Source organism: Bos indicus, chromosome 14 (genome assembly GCF_029378745.1).
Source record: "Bos indicus isolate NIAB-ARS_2022 breed Sahiwal x Tharparkar chromosome 14, NIAB-ARS_B.indTharparkar_mat_pri_1.0, whole genome shotgun sequence".
NCBI classification, from domain to species: Eukaryota; Metazoa; Chordata; class Mammalia; order Artiodactyla; family Bovidae; genus Bos; species Bos indicus.
In genome coordinates, this window is record NC_091773.1 from 67,423,612 (window position 1) to 67,446,841 (window position 23,230).

The 23,230-nt window shown below is 39.4% G+C and overlaps 1 protein-coding gene across 6 annotated transcripts in view; it reads right to left on the reverse strand.

The window, feature by feature from the left end:
- Positions 1 to 23,230, reverse strand: part of CPQ (carboxypeptidase Q) — a 560,676-nt gene that overhangs the window by 114,891 nt on the left and 422,555 nt on the right. For all 6 annotated transcript variants that reach the window (XM_019974049.2, XM_070802866.1, XM_070802863.1 and 3 more), the window contains exon 6: positions 11,038 to 11,129. In XM_019974049.2, coding sequence (XP_019829608.2) covers positions 11,038 to 11,129 — 92 coding nt within the window. The remainder of the gene's footprint in view (positions 1 to 11,037; positions 11,130 to 23,230) is intronic.

Consider the following 23,230-nt stretch of genomic DNA (forward strand, 5'->3'; position numbering starts at 1 on the left):
ATGGATGCATCGAAGCCCAGCAGTAATGACTGAAACCATAACCTCTGATTAGTACATCTATACCGCACGGAACATTAACGACATAAGAAATGCCATTCTGGAGACCCAGTCCAGACACAATCAGGCTGAATGAGCCTATCAGGTCTATTATTTTTATAACCAGAGCTGCAGATGAGTACAACACTGTTTTGTCTCTAGCAATGTCACCCTAACTAAATCAACATTACATGGAAGCAATAGGGTTGGTAAAATAAAAATGCCAAAGTAAATCCATTTGCCCAAATAACATTGAAGAATTCTCAAAAGCATTTCCAAGTATCTTTTATTTTAGAGTGAAACATGAACCCAGCGTGGGTTGGGAAGTTGGCAAGAACTTTACTACTAAAAGAAGCTGGCATTTTTATATATTTACATAAGTAAAGAGGAAATTTTGTTCCTCAGCGTGGCAACACCAGAAATTCTGACAAAATATTATACATATTCATTTTAACTTTTTCTGTTTTAGAGTTGGCTAGAGTTAGGATAAACTAATGTATTTAGAATGATCATACATCCCATCCCTCATTTAATAAAGCCTGTTTAAAATATTGCCCTTATTAATGACTACCAGAACACAGCAGTGTTCATAATCCCAGTAATTCAATTGCCAGTAGTTTGTGCAATAAATCAGGAAAAGGTTAAAATATTTTTCATGCCAGAATAGAACATATCAATCTATTTTATTTGATTACTTTGTGTAATGAGGCTTTTTCAAGGCCAGACTACCTTACTCATTATAATTATGCCAGATCATATTTTTGTTTAAAATGGAAAAGATTTAAAAATGCCAGCAATAGAGTTGAAGCTAGTCTAGGGTGTTTTTCCTCCTTTGTAAGTTTCAGGACATGAGAAATGACATCCTGCTCTCCTTCTAAGAGTAGAGAAGAAAGTAACATTGTTCCCATGAAAAGTAGATTAGGCAAATGGCATCTGGACAACACTCATTTGACTCATTGACATGAAAATTCAATAAAATCATCTGCAATGTTTTTTAATTCCAAAGTTAAATTCCACTCTGATAAGTAAACTCTTGAAAATCACTAGAGCACAATAATATCGCCTCTACATGTGGCGACATTCCTTTCTCAGTGAATGCAAGCTGAATTCAACCAAAAAAAAGTCATATTTTTTAAAAATAATAATTTTATCAATAAAGAATAACACAAAACATTTTCTGACATCCTTTTCCCACTTTCTAGAATAAACTCTTTCGGGGACATAAGGGAAATCTCCCTCCCAAAACCCAGTGGAGCCTCAGGCCCCCTTTGGCTCCAGCTGAGTTCCAGTAGCCCCACCCTGCTGTGAGGTCTGTCTCTAGGGAGTCAGCTGTGGTCATGAGAGGAGGGCATTTCTATAACCTGTTCTCCGTGTTCCTTCAAATTGAAATAAGGTCACTCCAACCATGAATAGCTCCACAAATCTCATGCTGGGTAAAAAGGGCTTTGATCTTGGTAAATCATAAGACTGAACAAAGAATGAAGGCAAGGAAGCAGTAAAGGGTGAAACAATGATGGCCATTAGAAGTGGAGTCAGAACTTTCCCGGGGACTTTTCAGAACTGTATCTCGTAAAATTATTATTCCTGAATAATAATAATAACAACAAGAATGGTCAGAAATAAAAAGTCTAACAAATACTACTATATATTGGGTAGGATGGGGGGGCAGTTAAGACTCTCGTATGTTGCTGGTGGGAATGTCAAATGGTATAACCTCCTGCCACTTTGACAGTTTCTAACAAAGGTTGTCATTCATCTCTCACATGAGCCAGCAATTCTACTCCTAGAAGAGAAAAGAAATGCATATCTTCACCTAAAGATTTGTACAAAAATTTCATATCAGCCTTATTTACAACAGCTAAAGCTAGGAGCAACCCAAATGACCATAAGTAGGAGAATGGATGAAGAAGTTGTGCTATATACTACTCACACAATAGGAAACCTGGGCGTGAGCAAGCAGGAGTTGGCAAGAGTGAACATCAACATTTTAGTAATCAGTGAACTAAAATGCATGGGAATGGGCGAATTTAATTCAGATGACCATTATATCTACTATTGTAGGCATGAATTCCTTAGAAGAAATGCAGCAGCCCTCATAGTCAACAAAAGAGTCTGAATTGAAGTTCTTGGGTGCAGTCTCAAAAATGACAGAATGATCTGGGTTCATTTCCAAGGCAAACCATTCAACATCACAGTAATCCAAGTCTATGCCCCAACCACTAATGCCGAAGAAGCTGAAGTCGAATGGTTCTATGAAGACTTACAAGATCTTCTAGAACTAATACCAAAAATCGATATCCATTTCATCATAGGGGATTAGAATGCAAAAGTAGGAAGTAAAGAGATACCTGGAGTAATGGGCAAGTTTGGCCTTGGCGTGCAAAATGAAGCAGGGCAAAGGCTAACAGAGTTTTGCCAAGAGGACATACTGGCCATTGCAAACACTCTCTTCCAACAACACAAGAGACAACTCTACACATGAACATCACCAAATGGTCAATACCAAAATCAGGTTGATTATATTCTTTGCAGACAAAGATGGAAAAGCTCCATACAGACAGCAAAGACAAGATCTGGAGCTGATTGAGGCTCAGATCATGAGCAAAATTCAGGCTTAAATTGAAGAAAGAAGAGAAAACCACTAGACTTTTCAGATATGACCTAAATCAAATCCCTCATAATTATACAGTGGAGGTGATAAATAGATTCAAGGGATTAGATTTGGCAGACAGAGTGTTCGAAGAACTATGGATGGAGGTTCGTAACATTGTACAGGAAGGGGTGAACAAAACCATCCTCAAGGAAGAGAAATACAAGAAGGCAAAGTGGCTGTCTGAGGAGGACTTACAAATAGGTGAGAAAAAAGGGAAGCAAAAGGCAGAGGAGAAAGGGAAAGATATATACAACTGGATGCAGAGTTCCAGAAAATAGCAGGGAGAGATAAGAAAGCCTTCTTAAGTAAACAATGCAAAGGAATAGAGGAAAACAATAGAATGGGAAAGACTAGAGATATTTCAAGAAAATTGGAGATGCCAAGGGAATATTTCATGCAAAGATGGGCACAATAAAGGGCAGAAACAGCAAGGACCTAACAGAAGCAGACAAGATTAAGAAGAGGTGGCAAGAATATACCTAAGAACTATACAAAAAGATCTTAATAACCCAGAAAACCATGAAGGTGTGGCCACTCACCTAGAGCCCGACATCTTCGAGTGTGAAGTCAAGTGGGCCTTAGGAAGAATTACTACGAACAAAGCTAGTGGATGTGATGGAATTCCAGCTGAGTTATTTCAAATTCTAAAAGATGATGCTGTTAAAGTGCTGCACTTAATATGTCAGCAAATTTGGAAAAATCAGCAGTGGCAATAGGACTAGGAGCAAGGTAACGCTCAAAATCCTTCAAGCCAGGCTTCAGCAGTATGTGAACTGAGAAATTCCAGATGTACAAGTTGGATTCAGAAAAGGCAGAGGAACCAGAGATTACATTGCCAACATACACTGGATCATAGAATAAGCAAGGGAATTCCAGAAAAACATCTACTTCTACTTCATGGACTACACCAAAGCCTTTGATTTTGTGGATCATAACAACTGTGGAAACTTCTTAAAGAGATGGGAATACCAGAGCACCTTACCTGCCTCCTGAGAAATCTGTATATAGATCAAGGGGCAACAGTTAGAACCGATCATGGAACAAAGGACTGGTACAAAATTGGGAAAGGAGTATGTCAAGGCTGTCTATTGTCACCCTGCTTATTTAACTTATATGCAGAGTACATCATGAGAAACCCTGGGCTGGAAGAAGCACAAGCTGGAATCAAGACTGCTGGGAGAAATATCAATAACCTCAGATATGTGGATGATACCACTTTAATGGCAGAAAGTGAAGATGAACTAAAAGAGTTTCTTGATGAAGGTGAAAGAGGAAAGTGAAAAAGCTGGCTTAATACTTAACATTTAAAAAACAGTATTATGCGATGAACCCCGATGTTCATCACAGCACTGTTTATAATAGCCAGGACATGGAAGCAACCTAGATGTCCATCAGCAGATGAATGGATAAGAAAGCTGTGGTACATATACACAATGGAGTATTACTCAGCCATTAAAAAGAATACATTTGAATCAGTTCTAATGAGATGGATGAAACTGGAGCCTATTATACAGAGTGAAGTAAGCCAGAAGGAAAAACACCAATACAGTATACTAATGCATATATATGGAATTTAGAAAGATGGTAATAATAACCCTGTGTACGAGACAGCAAAAGAGACACTGATGTATAGAACAGTCTTATGGACTCTGTGGGAGAGGGAGAGGGTGGGAAGATTTGGGAGAATGGCATTGAAACATGTAAAATGTCATGTATGAAACGAGATGCCAGTCCAGGTTCGATGCATGATACTGGATGCTTGGGGCTAGTGCACTGGGACGACCCAGAGGGATGGTATGGGGAGGGAGGAGGGAGGAGGGTTCAGGATGGGGCACACATGTATACCTGTGGTGGATTCATTTTGATATTTGGCAAAACTAATACAATTATGTAAAGTTTAAAAATAAAATAAAATTAAAAAAAAAACCAATATTATGGCATCTGGTCCCATCATTTCATCGCAAATAGATGGGGAAAAAGTGGAAGCAGTGACAGATTTTATTTTCTTGGGCTCCAAAATCACTGCAGACAGTGACTGCAGCCACAAAACTAAAAGATGCTTGCTCCTTGGAAGAAAAGCTATGACAAAGCTAGACAAAATATTAAAAAGGAGAGACATCATTTTGCTGACAAAGGTCCATGTAGTAAAAGCTATGGGTTTTCTAGTAGTCATGTATGGATATGAGAGTTGGACCATAAAGAAAGCTGAGCACTGATGAGCTGATGCTTTTGAACTGTGGTGTTGGAGAAGATTCTTGAGAGTCCCTTGGACTGCAAGGAGATCCAACCAATCCATCCTAAAGGAAATAAGCCCTGAATATTCATTGGAAGGACAGACTGAAGCTGAAGCTCCAATAGTTGGGCCACCTGATATGAAGCGCGGACTCATTGGAAAAGACCCTGATTCTGGGAAAGATTGAGGGCAAGAGGAGAAGAGTACAGAAGAGGATGAGACAGTTAGATAGCATAACTGCACATTTTATCACTGAGTGCTAATTATTCCTCAATAAAGCAGCAGGAAAATTGTATTGTTATTGTTTAGTTGCTAAGTCCCGTCTGCCTCTCTTGTGAAGCCATGCATTAAGCAGGAAGTTAGCTGAGGGTAAGGAGGAGTGGCCCCTTCACCTAAACATCCAATGGCCGCCTACTCCCACCAAGAAATTCACCAGCCTCACCCCTAATACGCCCCCATCAGTACTCCAAAATAGTTACAGGACCTGGAAAAATTTCCCACTGGCCGACTGATGGGACTTTACTACTCTATCACATGAGCACACCTCACACTGTGAGTTGCTCAGTCACAGCCATGTTCAACTCCTTGTGAGCCGATGCACTGTGGCCCACCAGGCTCCTCTGTCTATGGAGTTTTCCAGGCAAGCATACTGGAGCGGACCTCCATGTTCCTCTCCAGGGAATCTTCCCAAACCAGGGATAGAACCTACGTCTCTTCAGTCTTCTTGGATTAGCCAGCGGATTCTTTACCACTGAGCCACCAGGGAAGCTCCTGAAAAATGTGTTACTTTTAAATGAATCAATAGAGTACAAACAATATACATTTTAATAATTCTCAAGTTCATGTGATAATGTATGGAGACTGTGGAAGGATTTCCACACTAGGAGAGAAAAGTTTACAGTTTATCAAAATATGTGAAATAACTTTTTAAAATTAATTTATTTATATTAATTGGAGGCTAATTACTTTATAATACTGTGGTGTTTTTGCCATTTTTGTTTTTTAAAGAGAATAATATGTACACAGCCCTACAGCCCTTATGGGACTTTATGCTATGAATTGTTACGGGCATGCTGGATGGACACCAGGAATGATTTCTATTCAAGTTGACTCCAAAATATAGTGAAAAACTCAGTATTTCCTGTTTGAATTATTTATTAGTAATGCTTGCTAAAATGCTCATAGACCTTTTTCAGTTGGAATTTGCTTCCTTGTAAAGTGTTTTAGATACCACAATAAAGTTCGATTTTCGTTTCAAAATTTATATGCAAACCACAAATGGCCTCACATATTTCATGACAATTAAGTAAGGCTAGCAATTATTAAAAAATTGAACTAATACTTTATAAGAAAGCATAATTATGAAGTAAAGGCAGCTCTCAATCTGAATACAATTTTGAAAATTAGGTAATAAGTTTAAGCATATGATTTTAAATCATTTTAATTTTATATATTTTTCTATGAATATATTAATTATAAACAAAGATATATTTCCTAAGAAAAGGATAATAAATGGTAATATTAATTTTATTCCCATGAAAATTTAGCTTATATACATATCCACTGAAGTAATATTTATAGTACTTTTAATGTTGAAAAGATTCTGTAATGATGAAAAAAGAATATATTCGGGGCAACAAAAAAAGAAGAAATAATAATTTTTTACAAACATACAAAAAGAAGAAATTTTTTGCATACTGGTTTTCTCTATAATTAATGCTATGAAAGTCTAGCTAACTTTATGGTAAAACTCTACACCAAATAAGAATGCATAAAAACAGAGTGGTAATGGAATTTATGATATTGAAATAATATCTGTCTGCAAAACAGTTAACTGGCTCCAAATAAAATCTATAAAATTATCATTTAGGTCATACAAAGTTATAAATAAATTATTGTATGGAAACAACATGAAAATATTTTATGATTTTTATCATATAAATTAAGGATCAATGAACCGTTTCTGTAAAGGGCCAGATACTTATTATTTTGGGACTTGCAGGCCACATACAATCTCAGTCACATAATCAGTTAAAACATAAAAGCATTCTTGTCTTGAGGTCTGTACATAAACATATGGATTTAATCCACAGGCCATAACTTACTGATCCTTGATATAGATCATTAATAACCATATCATAAAAATGCTAGCATAGTTATTTTAAAAGTTCAAATCTTTTCTTTTTACAATTACAAAATTCAAGTTCTGTTCTTGTTTGTTATCACTCCTACCGATGCCAAGGGTATTTGTCAGGCAGTTCTCATCAATATGAAGGAGGGTGGCTTTCCTTTTTTCCTCCCTCCTGACTACTCACTCAAACTCACTTACTCCTCAGGGATGAGGTCCTTGTTATAGTTACTTCAAAGTTAAACTCAGCCACCCAGAAATCATTTGCTCTTGACAATTCTTAGATCCATATGCTAATCATAAGAGTATAGAATTAAGTCCTTCAGAATTGGTTGTGTCTTGTAAAACACATAGAATGCCTTTTTAAAGGAGAGATAAAGAGCTATCCTAAAACAAAAGGCTTATGTTTTCTCCTTCTGGAATTTCTTCTTTTGATCCCTGAAATTGCAATTCAGACCAGCCACCAGTATATAGACACATTTGTATGAAGGCAACGTGGATGTTTTCAAGATAAAACAGGTTCACTGCATGTCCTTTGAGTATATATGCATATATGTGTGTGTGTGTTCATACCTGCCAACCTCTTAGAAGTTTAAAATCCAGTAATTTCTAATTTTATCCATGTTACTACTACAAAACTACAGCAAAACTCAATATCTTCAGAGAAATAAAAATTTTTTTTCAGATCTAAGGAATTTCAATGGTTGAGGAAATTTCAAGCTGGAGCCATTGCAGTTTTATTATTAAATAATTTTTTTTTTCTTGAAGTAGAGAATGACAGAGCTTAAAAGAGTTCCTTTAGGTGTTTTGTTTTTAATATGTATAGATTCTAGACACTCCTTCTTAAAAATAATTTAATGACTCCCTTGTCCTCTGGATAAAGTGCAAACTTCTAAGCATGGTTTGCACCTTCTCATCCAGGCTCCTTTTTCTCTCTCTTCTTTGCTTCTCCCATGGCATCTTGCATTCGATGCAGCAGCCACTCTGTCAGTCTCTACTGTGTCCAGTGACCTCTGTACCTCCAGCCTTGGCGCATGGAGGTCCCACTGCTCCGGACTCACTTCCTCTTTGCCAACACTTTTCCCTTACCTGGCTTCTGCTTAGTCCTCAGTCTCTGCTTAGATGTCATTTCTCTCATGTAGTCCATTGTGACTGCTCCCGAAGCCCAGGTTACGTGAATTTTCTCTCTCTTCCATCGCTGATTTATTTTTTATCAGAACACTCTTAACACATTATATTGTGATTGAAGTTCAGTGGTCGGTGCCCTTCTTTTGACAGCTGTCTCAGTAAGGTCAGGGTGAGGCTTCTTAATGACAGTAAACCTAATGCCTACTATCGTGTCTGAGACGGTAGATTCTCAGAGAATATTAACTGAATGTTGCTGGATTTAGAATGACTCCTATCTGATCTTGTCCACTACAATGGAGAGAAGATGATGCTACTGACCCACCAACCAAAAGACATAATCTGAATTAATCTTATTTTCCATGAACACTTGAGGCCTTAAGAACTGAAGTAGAGAAAGAGTTGGGCAAAAGGCATGGTCTTCCTTTGTACAGAAAGTAACAATATTTAGTGAACCAAATTTGTGACCCTGAACTCATTCTTAAGCTCTGCATAACTGAAATAGGGTAACAGAGACTGACTTTGTCAAATGATCAAAAAGGATATAAACACAACTTGGAAAACAGACCTCTCTCTGATTTAGATAACTGAAACTTACAAGATGTGCTCCTTTCAGCCTGGAGATGCAGGGAGAGCAATCCTGCAGACCAGATTCCGCTCCTCCTCTCAGCCGTCACTGCTGAGCACGGCCACTGACTGGGGAATTCCGCTTTACACTAACACTTGATTTGCGCTTGTACATCTTGCCCCTTCTCCCCTTTCTCAAAGGTTGTTCTTGACATTAATCTCCCTATCCCTCATTTTTAAAAAAAAAATTAAGTTTAGTTGATTTTATAATATTGTTTTAATTTTAGGTATACGGCAAAGTGATTCAGTTACGTATACATATTTTTTTCAGAATATTTTCCATTATAGGTTATTACAAGATTCTGTATATCTTCTGTTATATAGTAAATTCTTGTTGCTTATCTATTTTATATAGTAGTTTGTATCTGATAATGCCATACTCCTAATTTATCCCCCGCTACCCTGACTCCCTTTCCCCTTTGGTAACCGTAAATTTGTTTTCTATGTCTGTGGTTGTGTTTCTGTTTTGTATATACATTCATTTGTATTATTTCAGGTTTCACATATAAGTGATATCATAAAATATTTATCCTTCTCTGTCTAACATACTTCACTTAGTATGATATTCTCTAGGTCCATTCATGTTGCTGCAAATGTCAATTTTTTATGACTAATAATACCCCACTGTATGTATGTATGTATATATGCTACTGCTGCTGCTAAGTCACTTCGGTCGTGTCCGACTCTGTGCAACCCCAGAGACGGCAGCCCACCAGGCTCCCCCATCCGTGGGATTCTCCAGGCAAGAACACTGGAGTGGGTTGCCATTTCCTTCTCCAATGCGTGAAAGTGAAAAGGGAAAGTGAAGTCGCTCAGTCATGTTTGACCCTCCAGACTCCCCCATCCATGAGATTTTCCAGGCAAGAGTATTGGAGTGGGTTGCCATTGCCTTCTCCAGTATGTATGAAAACCCTTAATCTGAAAAGATACTTGCACCCCAGTGTTCATGGCAGCACTAATTTACAATAGCTGAGACATGAAAAGAACCCAACTGCCAGTCAACAGACTTATCACATCATAAATCTGTTGACTGGCAGTTGGGTTCTTTTCATGTCTTGGCTATTGTAAATTAGTGCTGCCATGAACACTGGGGTGCATGTATCTTTTCAGATTAAGGATTTTCATCCTTTCCAGATATATGCCCAGGTGTGGGATTGCTGGGTCATATGGTAGTTCTAGTTTTCATTTTTTAAGGAACCTCCCTACTGTTTTCCAAAGTGGCTGCACCAATTCACATTCCCACCAACAGGGTATGAGGGTTCCCTTTTCTTTCAGAATGTACTATTTGCAGCCATTTTGATGATGTCCATTCTGACTGATGTAAAGTGATACCTCATTGTGGGTTTGATCTGTATTTCTCTAATAATTAGTGATGTTGAGCATCTTTTCATGTGCCTCTCGGCCATCTATAAGTCTTCTTTGGAGAAATGTCTTATAAGGTCTTCTGCTCATTTTTGATTGGGTTGTTTGTACATTTTGGATATTAAATCTTTGTTGATCAAGTCATTTGCAAACATTTTCTCCCATTCCATTGATTGTCTTTTTGTTTTCTTTATGGTTTCCTTTGCTGTGCAAAAGCTTTTAAGCTTGATTAGGTCTCATTTGTTTATTTTTGCTTTTATTTCTTTTGCCTTGAGAGCCCCTGTTCCCTGTCTTAAATGCGGTCTTGTATTTCTATATATGATTTTCCACTATCACCTTCTTGCCTCAAGCTTCACTTTTGCCTTATTTTGGTCAGTGTCAAACCATACTGCCCTCCACATTCCCAGGTCTGAGACCTTTGGTTGCTGCCATTCCCACGGCCATTATCAACGCTCCTGGCTGACTCAAGGTCTTAGGATGTGGCTTTCAAATACCAGCACTTGGGACCTTGGGGCATGGGGGTGGGCTCAATAGGAACAGGGACTGTGAACCTATTACTGCTTCTCTGGCATACATGAGCCCAGCAGAACTGGAGAGTCAACGAAAATGGCTAAATACCAAGTGGAATCTTTCTAATGCCACAGATTAACATAGACATAGAAAATTCCTCAGCTCACCAGGGTGTTCTCCTTTATGGGGCTGAATGAAGAAGATTTCTGCAAGGGGTGTTTGCCAGGGTCAGCCTACCACAGAGTACTGTTGAGTCTTCAGGACAATAGAGGAAATTTTCAAACCAGAAGCGTCAGTGCTCTTGGTGCATTGACACTGACATTACATGTGCAAATGCCCAGCAGTCCACGGCTGCTATCCTACCTTGTGCAGCTGATAATACTGGGAGGAACCAACTCCACCTTGCTCCTCCGCAGTCCAGAGCACCAAACGCAGGGTTCTCTTTGGACGCAGCCCTGGGAATAACAATAAAACAAGTGATTCTTCAGTTGATTTTGAATTAAAGAAAAAAAAATGGCAGGGCCTCTCATCTGAATTCTGCAGGAGGGAATCAGAGGTATGCCCTTTCATCTCTTGCTGGTGTGGCTGCCTGATTCACGATGTGGCTGACCCAGCAAAGGAGGACCCTCAGGGCCAGTCTCCAGGGCAGGTTAATGATGAAAGGGATTGTGGCGACTGCTGTCTTCAGCCCAGGGAGTGAGAGCCTCTATTCATATTTTTAACTGGACAAAGTGCCCAGTAGGACACAATTGATGGCCAAGTTCACTGGGCTACTAGAGTCCATCCAGAAGATGTAGTTAGGAAGACTCTAGGCAGATCCTGAGGCCTTCCTTCCCATGATTAACTGAAACCCAGTGATTAGTCTCTACTTCAAGTTAAGGTATGTAAGGGGTTGCTTCTTAGTTTAAATCCACAAGTATAACCAACTGCCCATGCTATCCTTAGTAATGAATGATCATGAAGAAAACACAACGCTGCATTCATTGACTTGGGAAATACAAACGTACATCCTGCAGTCATTGAAGTTACTGGCAGATCTGGCATATCTAGAACCATCTTTGAGTGATGGTGTCAGCTCCATAAAAGTTAACTACAAGGGTCAAACAGTATGCTGGGAGTTCCACTTTTTGATCAAGACTTGAAGCTTGTTTCTGATTTGGACCTGATGATGTTGCTTCTGAGAAATAATAAGTGCAGAAAAACATGAAGCGGGGCTTACACCTCATTAAGAAGACCTTTCTCTTGCCTCACTGCAGGGAAGCCATAGGGAAGGACTATGAATGGCTACGAGATGGACACACAACAAGCATCGAGTATAATGACCAGTGCCGCCACCCAGGCACGTGGCCTTCTTGAAGGGAGCAGGCTGGTTGACTGCAGCCCGGATGATAAGTGCTCCTGGGAAACGGAGCTCTGTTCCTCCTCCTCTGGACACCGACAAGTATTCTTTCCTTGTATAAGTCTAGTGCTAAGGTACTGAAAAGGAGTTAAGCTTTTCACTAAATGAAACACTGTGAAATGACTTTACACTTGAGCAATTTTGACATCAAACAGCACAGGCTGTTGAGTTCCAACTGTTGAACTGAGTTGAATTGAGGCAGGCTGACCTGAGTTCCAACTAAAGCTCAGAAAAGCAATTTCCTCATCCAATTGTTCAGCAGATCCCATTGGTGTTTCCTGCTAAGTCTATCTAGAATCCAACTTTTCACCTCTGCTCCCATGCTGGTCCAAGCCCCACCCATTTTTGTGTGGACTGTTGCAGTCGCCTCCAAGCTGGTCACCCTGCCACAGTCCATGCCCCTCTGCAGGTGATGGTCTGCACTGCAGTCAGCAGGCCCCTCGTAAACCGTATGCCAGAGCACGTCATTTCTCTGTTCAAGACCTCCAAGAGCCACACTGCAAGCTTCTGGTTCAATGTGATGCCCCCAGCGCCTAGACTGTTTGGCACACATATTTGGTGCCCAATAAATAGGTACCAAATTACCACACAACTGCACTCATCTCACACGCTAGTAAGTAATGCTTAAAATTCTCCAAGCCAGGCTTCAGCAATACGTGAACCGTGAACTTCCAGATATTCAAGCTGGTTTTAGAAAAGGCAGAGGAACCAGAGGTCAAATTGCCAACATCCACTGGATCATCGAAAAAGCAAGAGAGTGCCAGAAAAACATCTATTTCTGCTTTATTGACTATACCAAAGCCTTTGACTGTGTGGATCACAATAAACTGTGGAAGATTCTGAAAGAGATGGGTTTCTGCCTCTTGAGAAACCTGTATGCAGGTCAGGAAGCAACAGTTAGAACTGGACATGGAGCAACAGACTGGTTCCAAATAGGAAAAGAGTACGTCAAGGCTGTATATTGTCACCCTGCTTATTTAACTTATATGCAGAGTACATCATGAGAAACGCTGGACTGGAAGAAACACAAGCTGGAATCAAGATTGCCGGGAGAAACATCAATAATCTCAGATATGCAGATGACACCACCCTTATGGCAGAAAGTGAAGAGGAACTCAAAAGCCTCTTGATGAAAGTGAAAGTGGAGAGTGAAAAAGTTGGCTTAAAGCTCAACATTCAGAAAACTAAGATCATGGCATCTGGTCCCACCACTTCATGGGAAATAGATGGGGAAACAGTGGAAACAGTGTCAGACTTTATTTTTCTGGGCTCCAAAATCACTGCAGATGGTGACTGCAGCCATGAAATTAAAAGACGCTTACTCCTTGGAAGGAAAGTTATGACCAACCTAGATAGCATATTAAAAAGCAGAGATATTACTTTGTCAACAAAGGTCCATCTAGTCAAGGCTATGGTTTTTCCAGTAGTCATGTATGGATGTGAAAGTTGGACTATAAAGAAGGCTGAGTGCTGAAGAATTGATGCTTTTGAACTGTGGCATTGGAGAAGACTCTTGAGAGTCCCTTGGACTGCAAGGAGATCCAACCAGTCCATCCTTAAGGAGATCAGTCCTGGGTGTTAATTGGAAGGACTGACGTTGAAGCTGAAACTCCAATACTTTGGTCACCTGATGAGAAAAGCTGACTCATTTGAAAAGACCCTGATGCTGGGAAAGATTGAGGGCAGGAGGAGAAGGGGACAACAGAGGAGGAGATGGCTGGATGGCATCACCAATTTGATGGACATGGGTTTGGGTGGACTCTGGGTGATGGACAGGGAGGCCTGGCGTGCTGCGGTTCATGGGGTCACAAAGAGTCAGACATGACTGAGTGACTGAACTGAACTGAAATAGGTACCAAATTAATAAATAAATCCAAGGTGTGGTGTCTTAGGGTAAAATTCAAAGCTCTCTAACGCTATCCCAGCCTCATCTCCTAAACTTTCCTGCTAGTTCATTTTCCAGGCAAAGTATTGCAGTTGAAAAATGTGGACAGATCTGCTGAGCCCTGCTATCAACAGGCACCAACTGTGTGACCGCTGAGACATGTTTCCACCTGGACTTCAGCTTCCTTATCTGAAGAGTGGAGGGAATATTACGTGTTCATAACATAACAATTTCCCGGGGTGGCTGTGAGGATGAAATGAGATGTGATGACGTATGTAAGACACTCTGTCTGGCATGTGGCAGACGCTCAATGAATGAATTATAAAACTACATAATGGATAGTCAGGCACAGAGCATATGCTTTTACCCATAGAGAGAAGGGGCATCTAAATACTCAGTACAATCTTCCCAAGTCACTTGAGTCCCTGCTGAAAAAGAATCCTGAAAGGCCCACTGCCTGCTCCACAGAGTCAAACTGCCTACTCATTTTCATAGCACAAACTGTTGTTGGAGAAAGAAACCTAATCAGTCTATCTAAAGATCACAGTCATTGGCTCCTCAAACAGAAATGTGCTTAATGTCAACTTGAACCAAATGGCATTTTGCTTGCAACAGAGAAAACAGTCAAAGAAAAAAGGATAAAGTGCTGCAAATGAAAATTCTGAACTTTTTTTGAAACCCATATAAAAGGGGAAAAAAATCTTTCTGTTTACATATCTCTGCCTTTACCAGCAAAACAGTACCAAATTATTAAAATGATGGCATTCTCTAAATAGGGATCAAGTGACAGTTTAGCACAAATTAGAGAAAAATTAATTTTTCAAAGCAAATGCTCTGAATATGCCCATAGACTTGGTGTTCTAACTTGCAAACCATTGCTGTACAGGGTTAGTCTCCCTCACATTTCAAATCGGCCAGGTGGCCAATGATGTTCCATTAAGAGAACAAAAAAGTGATCTGTTTGAAGTACGGACTGCTAAAACCTGCAAACAACAACAGCATAGTTAGTGCACAGCTGGCCCTGAGGATACAGAAACCCCCACCCCCGCTCAGTCCTGGAGAAATTCAGTCCCCATTCTACTCCACAATCAAGGTGAAGGCCCAACAGAGGAGGTTGGGAAACGGGCGGTTAAGCAGATACCGACGGAGCTGCAAGGTCTCTTTTCTGCTCTGACCTTCTGGTTGCCCCTAGAGCCTAAGAGAAAAAGCCTTCACTCAGCCCTCGACCCTGCCTCTAGCCTGGAGTTCGAGCTCCCGGGCCACAGATGGGCAGTGCGGGCACAGGGAGGTGTTGGCCCTGGCATCTCAATAAACTCGGTGTCCCTGCTCTGCCCCTTCTAGCTCTGTGACTTCGGGCGAGTTGTCTAATCTCTCTGAGCCTCAGTTTCTTCATCTACACAGTAAGGAAAAGGGTAATTGCCTCATGGCTTTGTTAAGAAAATTAAATAAGATGAGGCATTTAAGTAAATATGAAGCACAGTTCCTGGCACACAGTAGGCTTTCAAGAATCGTGTGTTAGCTTCTCTCTACATCACTCCATGAACTTCAGCCTGTGCCAGCGATTTCTAGGAAGTGAGAGAACCAGGAAAGAGGCATCTTCCTCGTTCCTCTTCCCTAGGAGCCGCAGAACATCTTTGTTTACACAGAATGCACTCGCAGCCAAGGGGAAGATACAAGTTTCATCTAGCTTGTGGAAAAACACATAATCTCTTGCCCTCATTCCAACACAGAGCATGTCTACCTCCAAATAAACAGAAGTTGCTTCCTCACTTTAAAAACTGAAGACAATCAGAATTTTTAGTTTCTGGATAAAGTAAAAACACATGCACACATACACACAATAAATTTGATAGCTGAGTGAAGTTGACATAAGGGATGTCTATATTTATCATTTCTAAATAACAGAATTTATTGTGTATCTCAAATTCAAACTGGTTTTAAAAGCTGGGGATTTTAAGTATATGAAGTAACAAAAATAACAACAACAATAATAAAGCAATAATATTGACAGCAACACAACAAAATGATTCAAGGTCAAAGGCAGGGTTCTCATCTTGTAGCAAAACCAGGGTAACGTAGGAGTCCTAGCTCACAGCTCTGGCCCTGGCTCAGTGGTTCACAGCACCAGACTAAGGCAAGAACAGGAAATAAGTCTTTGAGCTGATAGGAAGGACTCTGGGCTGAGCAGGCTTGGAGTCATGTCTCACTGAGGTTTTGTCAGAAGATAAGCAAATAGTTCCCCCATCAATATAACAAAACTGCCCAGAGATCTCTTGATCTCCTGGAATTTTTAATTAGAACTTTAGAGAGTACAAGAAACATTATATAGCATTCCAGTTTTCTATTAAAAGAATGTAGACTATGGATAATACGTCAGAATTTTGCCTTTGTTTATGAAATATGACATACACGCTCTTCACTTTCATTTTATTGAGGAGAATAATAACGCTATTGGGAAAACAGTGTCTATGAGAAAGGGTGAAAATAATCTGGTAGGAGTTTATTTTTTGTTGTTATCAAATTTAAAGATAAGAAGGCTGAGAATAAAACTGATAAATTGGAAAGGTCAACTGACTGTCCTACACTTGGATGAGGACTGAGCCCAAATTAGATTACTCTACCCCTGTAGAGAGATTTTCCAAATTATGAATTCTAAAGAACACTATTTATAAACAAAGTGTATTAACCCAAATGCCTGTTTACTACTCCGCTTCAATCCTACCAAAACTATGTAAGTACTCTTCTCTGTTCTGAGACCTAATTTTGCAGCATGCATGCATGCTAAGTCACTTCAGTCATGTCCAGCTCTTTGCGATCCCATGGACTGTAGCCCCCCAGGCTCCCCTGTCCATAGGATTCTCCAGGCCTGAATACTAGAGTGCTTTGCCATTCCCTCCTCCAGGGGGTCTTCCCAACCCAGGGATCATACCTGTGTCTTTTATGTCTTCAGCACTGGCAGGCAGGTCCTTTACCACTAACAGCACCTGGGAAGCCCAAATTTTGCAGAGAAAACACAATTTTCTCTTACAGTAAATATACTCAATTTCTACATATTCACAGTTTTAGATCATAAATACACTTGTTATCCAGCTCCTCTTTATCAACAATTCAATATCTGCACTTAGAGAAGTCTACTTCTCAGTGGTAAAGAATAAGTCTGCCAATGCAAGAGACTCGGGTTTGATCCTTGGGTCAAGAAGATTCTTTGGAGGAGGAAATGGCAACCTATTCCAGTATTCTTGCCCGGAAAATCCCATGGATGGAAGAGCCTAGTAGGCTGCAGTCCATGGGGTTGCAAAGAGTCAGCCATGATTGCATCTATTATGCAGTTCTGTAATAAACTTGACTAGTATAAAATAATGATATGTGCTGTGCTTAGTCCCTCAGTCGTGTCTGACTCTTTGCAACCCCATGGACTGTAGCCCACCAGGCTCCTCTGTCCATGGGGATTCTCCAGGCAAGAATACTGGAGTGGGTTGCCATGCCCTCCTCCAGGGGATTTTCCCAACCCAGGGGTTGAACCCAGGCTTCCTGCACTGCAGGTGGATTCTTACCACCTGAGCCGCCAAGGAAGCCTATAATGTTATATTAGTGCATAAACTGAATGAGATGAGGCAGTGAGCATAGTAGTTAAGCACATAGGTTTGGGGGTTGAGACCTATTTCAATTTTGGCCAACTTACTTAGCTCATTATATATGAAAACATTACACTGATTTTTTAAAACAGGGGGCATGGTTACACAAAGATTCATTATTTTTGTCAAGTAAATTGTGACTACTCTTTATAGGCAGGAACAGAAAATCACTTGGAAGAAGATCTTTTGTTCTCAGAAGAATCACTTGGTATCTTTCAAAGTCATGTAAATATAAAGCAATTAGGCACTTTTGGGGGGCAGTGGGGCAGGGCAACAAACTTGTAAAACTCCATCTTGCTGGTTACTGCCTCTTGAGCTTTCTGACAAAACAACCCGGATACCAGGCAGGAGATAAATCAGAGTGTAAAAGGAGCCTTCTGGGAGGAAAGTCAGTGCTCTGACTGCTGCTTCCTCAGATGGAGGACTGGGGATGAGGGAACTGTTGAGGCAGAGTGCTGTTGTTCTTCAGTCACTAAGGCGTGTCCGAATTCTTGCAACCCCATGGACTTGCCTGTCCTTCACTGTCTTCTGGAGCTTGCTCAAACTCATGTCCATTGAGTTGGTGATGCCATCCAACCATCTCATCCTCTGTCATCCCCTTCTCCTCTTGCCCTCAATCTTTTCCAGCATCAAGGTCTTTTTCAATGAGTCTGCTCTTCGCGTCAGGCGACCAAAGTACTGGAGCTTCAGCTTCAACATCAATCCTTCTAATGAACAGTCAGGGTTGATTTCCTTTTGGATTGACTGGTTTGACATCCTGGTTGTCCAAGGGACTCTCAAGGGTCTTCTCCATCAACACAGTCCGAAACCATAAATTCTTTGGCCCTCTGCCTTCTTTATGGTCCAACTCTCACATCCATACATGACCACTGGGAAAACTATAGCTTTGGTCTGGGTGACCATGACTAAAGGCCCCAGGGCAGGGAAGGTCCTGGAAACCACTAAAACAAAATGACCTTGATAAAGAGAGGAATCTGGGTTATTATTGTCCTGGGCTCAACACAATGGAGTAAGATTGAAGGGAAAGGCGAATTTTAGACTAGCATGTGGCCAAGTCCAGAAGCTCTTCCAGATCCAGCCACTCTAGTAGAGGTTATGATTTAGAGAACAACAGCTGAGGATGGGAATATCAGCAAGGGGAGTTGTAACCTTGTTCCCCAAAATGGGTACCACTGTAACTTAAGACTGTGAACAGTGCCGTGCAGCAGACAGAAAGAATAGCAGTCACAAGTGGATCCAGCCACAGGTTTCTGGAGGAGAAATGACCCATTTGTCTTGAGTCAAGTTCCAGGAACCTCTAGGAGATAATAGACTTCCTGCTAATAAGGTCTATGGAGGCTTGGATGATTAATGGTACAGAAGATTGAAGGATGTGATCATATTTATAACCTGTGTTTGTGGAGCAGGTCATAATAGTTATAATTTCCATAATTCAAAGGGAACAGTCCTACCTCATTATAACGATTAGGATTCTATTAGCCAGGAAAATCATGATTAATCACTGCTGAAGTAGAAACGCTGTGACCACCAGGGTGTGAAGGCTGTTTCTGGCCCTTATCCAGTTTTCCACTCTTTTCATCCTGCTTTTACCTCTCACCCTAAGCTCCAGCCACATACTTCCTACTTGTTCCTGACCCAAGATGCCATGCTATCTCAGATTTCTAGTCCTTTGTAGATTGATGCTCTTCTTCCTATCTAGAATGCTCCTTCTACTTTTCCACCTGGCAAGCTCTTATTCATTTGACAAAGTCCATTGCTAATATTTACTTTATCTAAGAAGGAGCCCCTAACTCTAGGGAAAAGCTGGCTGTTCCTTTCTCAGTGTTCTTCTAGAACTTCCTACAGACTTCTCTGTCGATTTTCAACCACACTTACATATTGATCTCCCCACTAGATCATTAATTTTCTGAGACTTACTTGTTTCTCTTTTTCATAATCCTGACCCAGTACCTGACATGCAACAAGTGCTGAATAACTGTTTACTGACTGACTGAATGAATGAGTGAATAAACATATTTACATGAGTATATACATAAGTATATATTTACATAAGTATATTTATTTACATAAGTATATATATAGCTACTGTCTTTTCATTTAATCTAAAGCATACCAGCTACTCCTTAGTTCAGAAAGTTAAGCTCTACTTTTACTGAAACCAAAGTCCAAATAACACAGGTGAAACCACCCCAGTAGCCTGGTTAATATGTGCTTCAACTTCTGCATCTATGCATTTACCTACTTTTGAACCACAGGTGCATCTATTAATAGTCAAAATTATTAATCAACAGCTCCTGCTGATCAAGTCACTAAATATATAATAAATATATTATGGCCACAGAAATCATTCTATCAGCTAGTTGTATTAAATTATAGGTATTTACATTTTAGACTTTGATAACTCTAATTTTCACTTCAATTTCTTTATGATTATAAACAATATATCCTTAAAATATGAAAAACAATAAAAATTAGAAAACAGAACCTATAAGCATATGGTATTTCCTTATAATTTTTGTATGCTTGTTATTTATATACATATACAAAGAGTGATTTTTATATTTAATTTTATTCTACTTTTACCACTTAAAAATCTTGACATATATGGCTTTTATTATAATTAATAATTTTCAAGAAAGTAATTCTTAAACTTTTTACCTAGTCTCTTACTGTTGCATATTTAAGATTTTTTCCTTAGGGCAAGATCTTAAAAGTAGAAATAATTAGTCTAAATATTATAAATATTTTTAATTTTTAAGGCTCTTGAAACACGTCTGTAATGCCCTAAGGAAAGCTTATCAATATATATTCCCACCAGCAGTGTATGAGAATATTCACTTCTACTTAATGTGGAACTTTTAATCTTACCTCTTTAATTTTTATGTCTGTCAGTATGTTATATATATATTTTCTATACTACATTCTACTAATTTTCAGCCAAAATAATTATACACACACACACACATACACAATCTGTAGTGGAGTTTAACTTGACTGAGACAAATGTTAAGTTGATATCTGATGCCTGACTAGAGTTAAAATATATGAATTTGTTTTTCTTGTTTAAAATGCCTGATCATACAGCTCTTTCATCAAAATATTTCTAAGATAATATTATGTCTTGTAGGGATCACAAGCCTGGTCTAGCTGGCATCTTAAAACATGGAATTTCTTTTTCCCTACCATTATTCAGAGGGTTTTTATCTGCAAGGAGAAATCGAGAAGCCTGCTTAATGATAGATTTGAACTCTGAATCACACTTTTGTTAAGAGTTCTACCTTGCAACAACATCAAATGGGGAAGTTAAATAAATAGTGCAATTTAAAAAAAATTATGGTAATAAAGTACAAGTACCAAAATCTACCTCTCTTAACAAATTTACATTCGCCAGTATGGTTTTCTAAATTGTATTTCTTGTGCAGATGGTGCTGTGTGAGGAAGCATGAGAGTATTTGTATTTCAATCAAGGATTATCAACAAATAATGCATCTCCAACAAACAACTGAGAGGGAAGATTTCTGGATTTTCAACACCAAGCAGCAGATATAAAGCACAGACGCTTTATTATATAACGAAGGCGCCATCATTAAGCTGCTCCTGTTTACTCTTCCAAATGCTTATTTTTAGGATTATGGTGGAGAGGAGCAGATTCCTCTCCACCTTTTATATATATATTTTATATATATGTTTTATATACATATTATATATATAATATATATATATTTTACATATATATTATATATATAAAAATATATATTTTTAAAGATTTTCTTTCTGTATAAAATGATCTGTAAAGTTATCTAAACTTGTTTTTGACCAGTAATTAATCATAATTCTTATTCTTGTTTCTATTTAAGTTTCAGTTTTCAGACCACAACATGTTTGGCCGTATCAATAAATTTTGCAATCCATTTTGAATAAAAAAACCTCTTCTTTAGCACTACTCCATTCTTGGCTCCCAAAGTGATTGCTGACTGCTCTTTCTAAGGGAAAATCTCACCGTGAAAGGAACAAGATTATCAACGTGTCACTGGAACTCTGCCCTTTCTTTCCATTCCCACCATGGCCACCATTATTTAAGTCCTCTGAATTGCTGTGGTCACCAACTAACTGCTTCTTCTCTCTGTAGAACTGCTGCCAGATTCATCTTCTTAAAATACTGCTTTGAATGTGTCACTTATTAAATGAAAATCTTTACTCATTCGTCATCTAAAGAAGGAGTCTGCCTCTACACTTTTTTGAACATGCATCGCTTCCAGTAAAACATTTGAGCATGCATCACCACATATGTTTATTTATGAATAAATGACACATATAATATTGTCTACATGTGCAATAAATTTTAGCAAGAAATTAATGTCTCGTTTTAGACAGAGAATAAATATTTTCCTGTACCCAAATGATGGTCCCACACAGCACCTTGCTCTGATGGCCACCGGCTTACAGTGCAGCCTCTCCTGTTAGTATGGCATTCAGGAGCCTACACACACGGGTTCCAATCTGCCCCTCCAGACTTGCCTCTACTTCTCCCCATCCCAAAGTCTCATTTCCAGTAAACTGGTCTCTTCATGTTCTTCCTACTTCTGTGCTTTTCCTCACACCATTTATCCCATCACCTTTGCCCTTTCTTTTCCTTCTTGATTTACCCATATCCCAACCATCTTTTAAAATTCATTTCTAAGACCTCTGGTTCCACTCTCTTCTTCCTCTGAGCTTCAAAGCAGTTATTTTCTGTTTTACCCATTTGGCAATTAATCATGACTAATGTATTAATACATCCTGCTCTTAATCTCCACAAACCAGTCCCTGGTCAACTGAAGAGCCCTACGTGTATTTCTGATGAATGGATTAGCACATCTAATGGAAATTGTTTTAAACTGAAACAAGACAGATACAGACTAGATCTGCAAAAAGAACTTTTGGACACAAGACATTTTCAAACATTAAATCAGTCATGAGTTACATTTGCCTAAGGGAGAGTAAAGCCTGGAAAAAAGGCTGGGCTTGGACAGGTTTGGAACATGGAAACAGACTGGAATCTTTGCCATCTCTGTTAGATCTAGAATATTATGATTGATGACTTTGCAAATACTGAGCTCCACCCACAGGGATGTGAGGCTGACATTTTCTCAAGAGAAGTATTTGGCCTTACAGAAGATGTGTTGTTTATCTCAAACACTTTCATTTCTCAATTATGAAAAGTGTGAAACCATTTATATTTTCCAGATGAAAGAAAACTTAGAGAAAACTCAGAGTGTTTCCATGAAACCAATGCTGCATAATCTATGCATGCCACGTTGCCAAGGTAATGGATTATCTGACCCCATGGGCCTCTTGCTTTTCCAGGTCATCATGTCACATCTTACATATAAAAGCCATTAGGGTAAAGGAGAGATTTTATATATTCTGTTAAAGTATTTATAAGCACTTGTAAAAATGTACTTTAGATCAGGGGATTGTCATCTTAGAAAGACTCTCCAAATTTAGCAGCTCCATCCCAGGGCCAACCGCCCAGGGCATGTTCAGAGTCTGTGGACACTTTGGTTCTGAAATGAAACCAAACCCATGCAGAGTTATGTGCTTAGTGTGGGAAGGAATGTGATGCCTCCGATCTCGGAACTTTTCCCAGGACCCCTT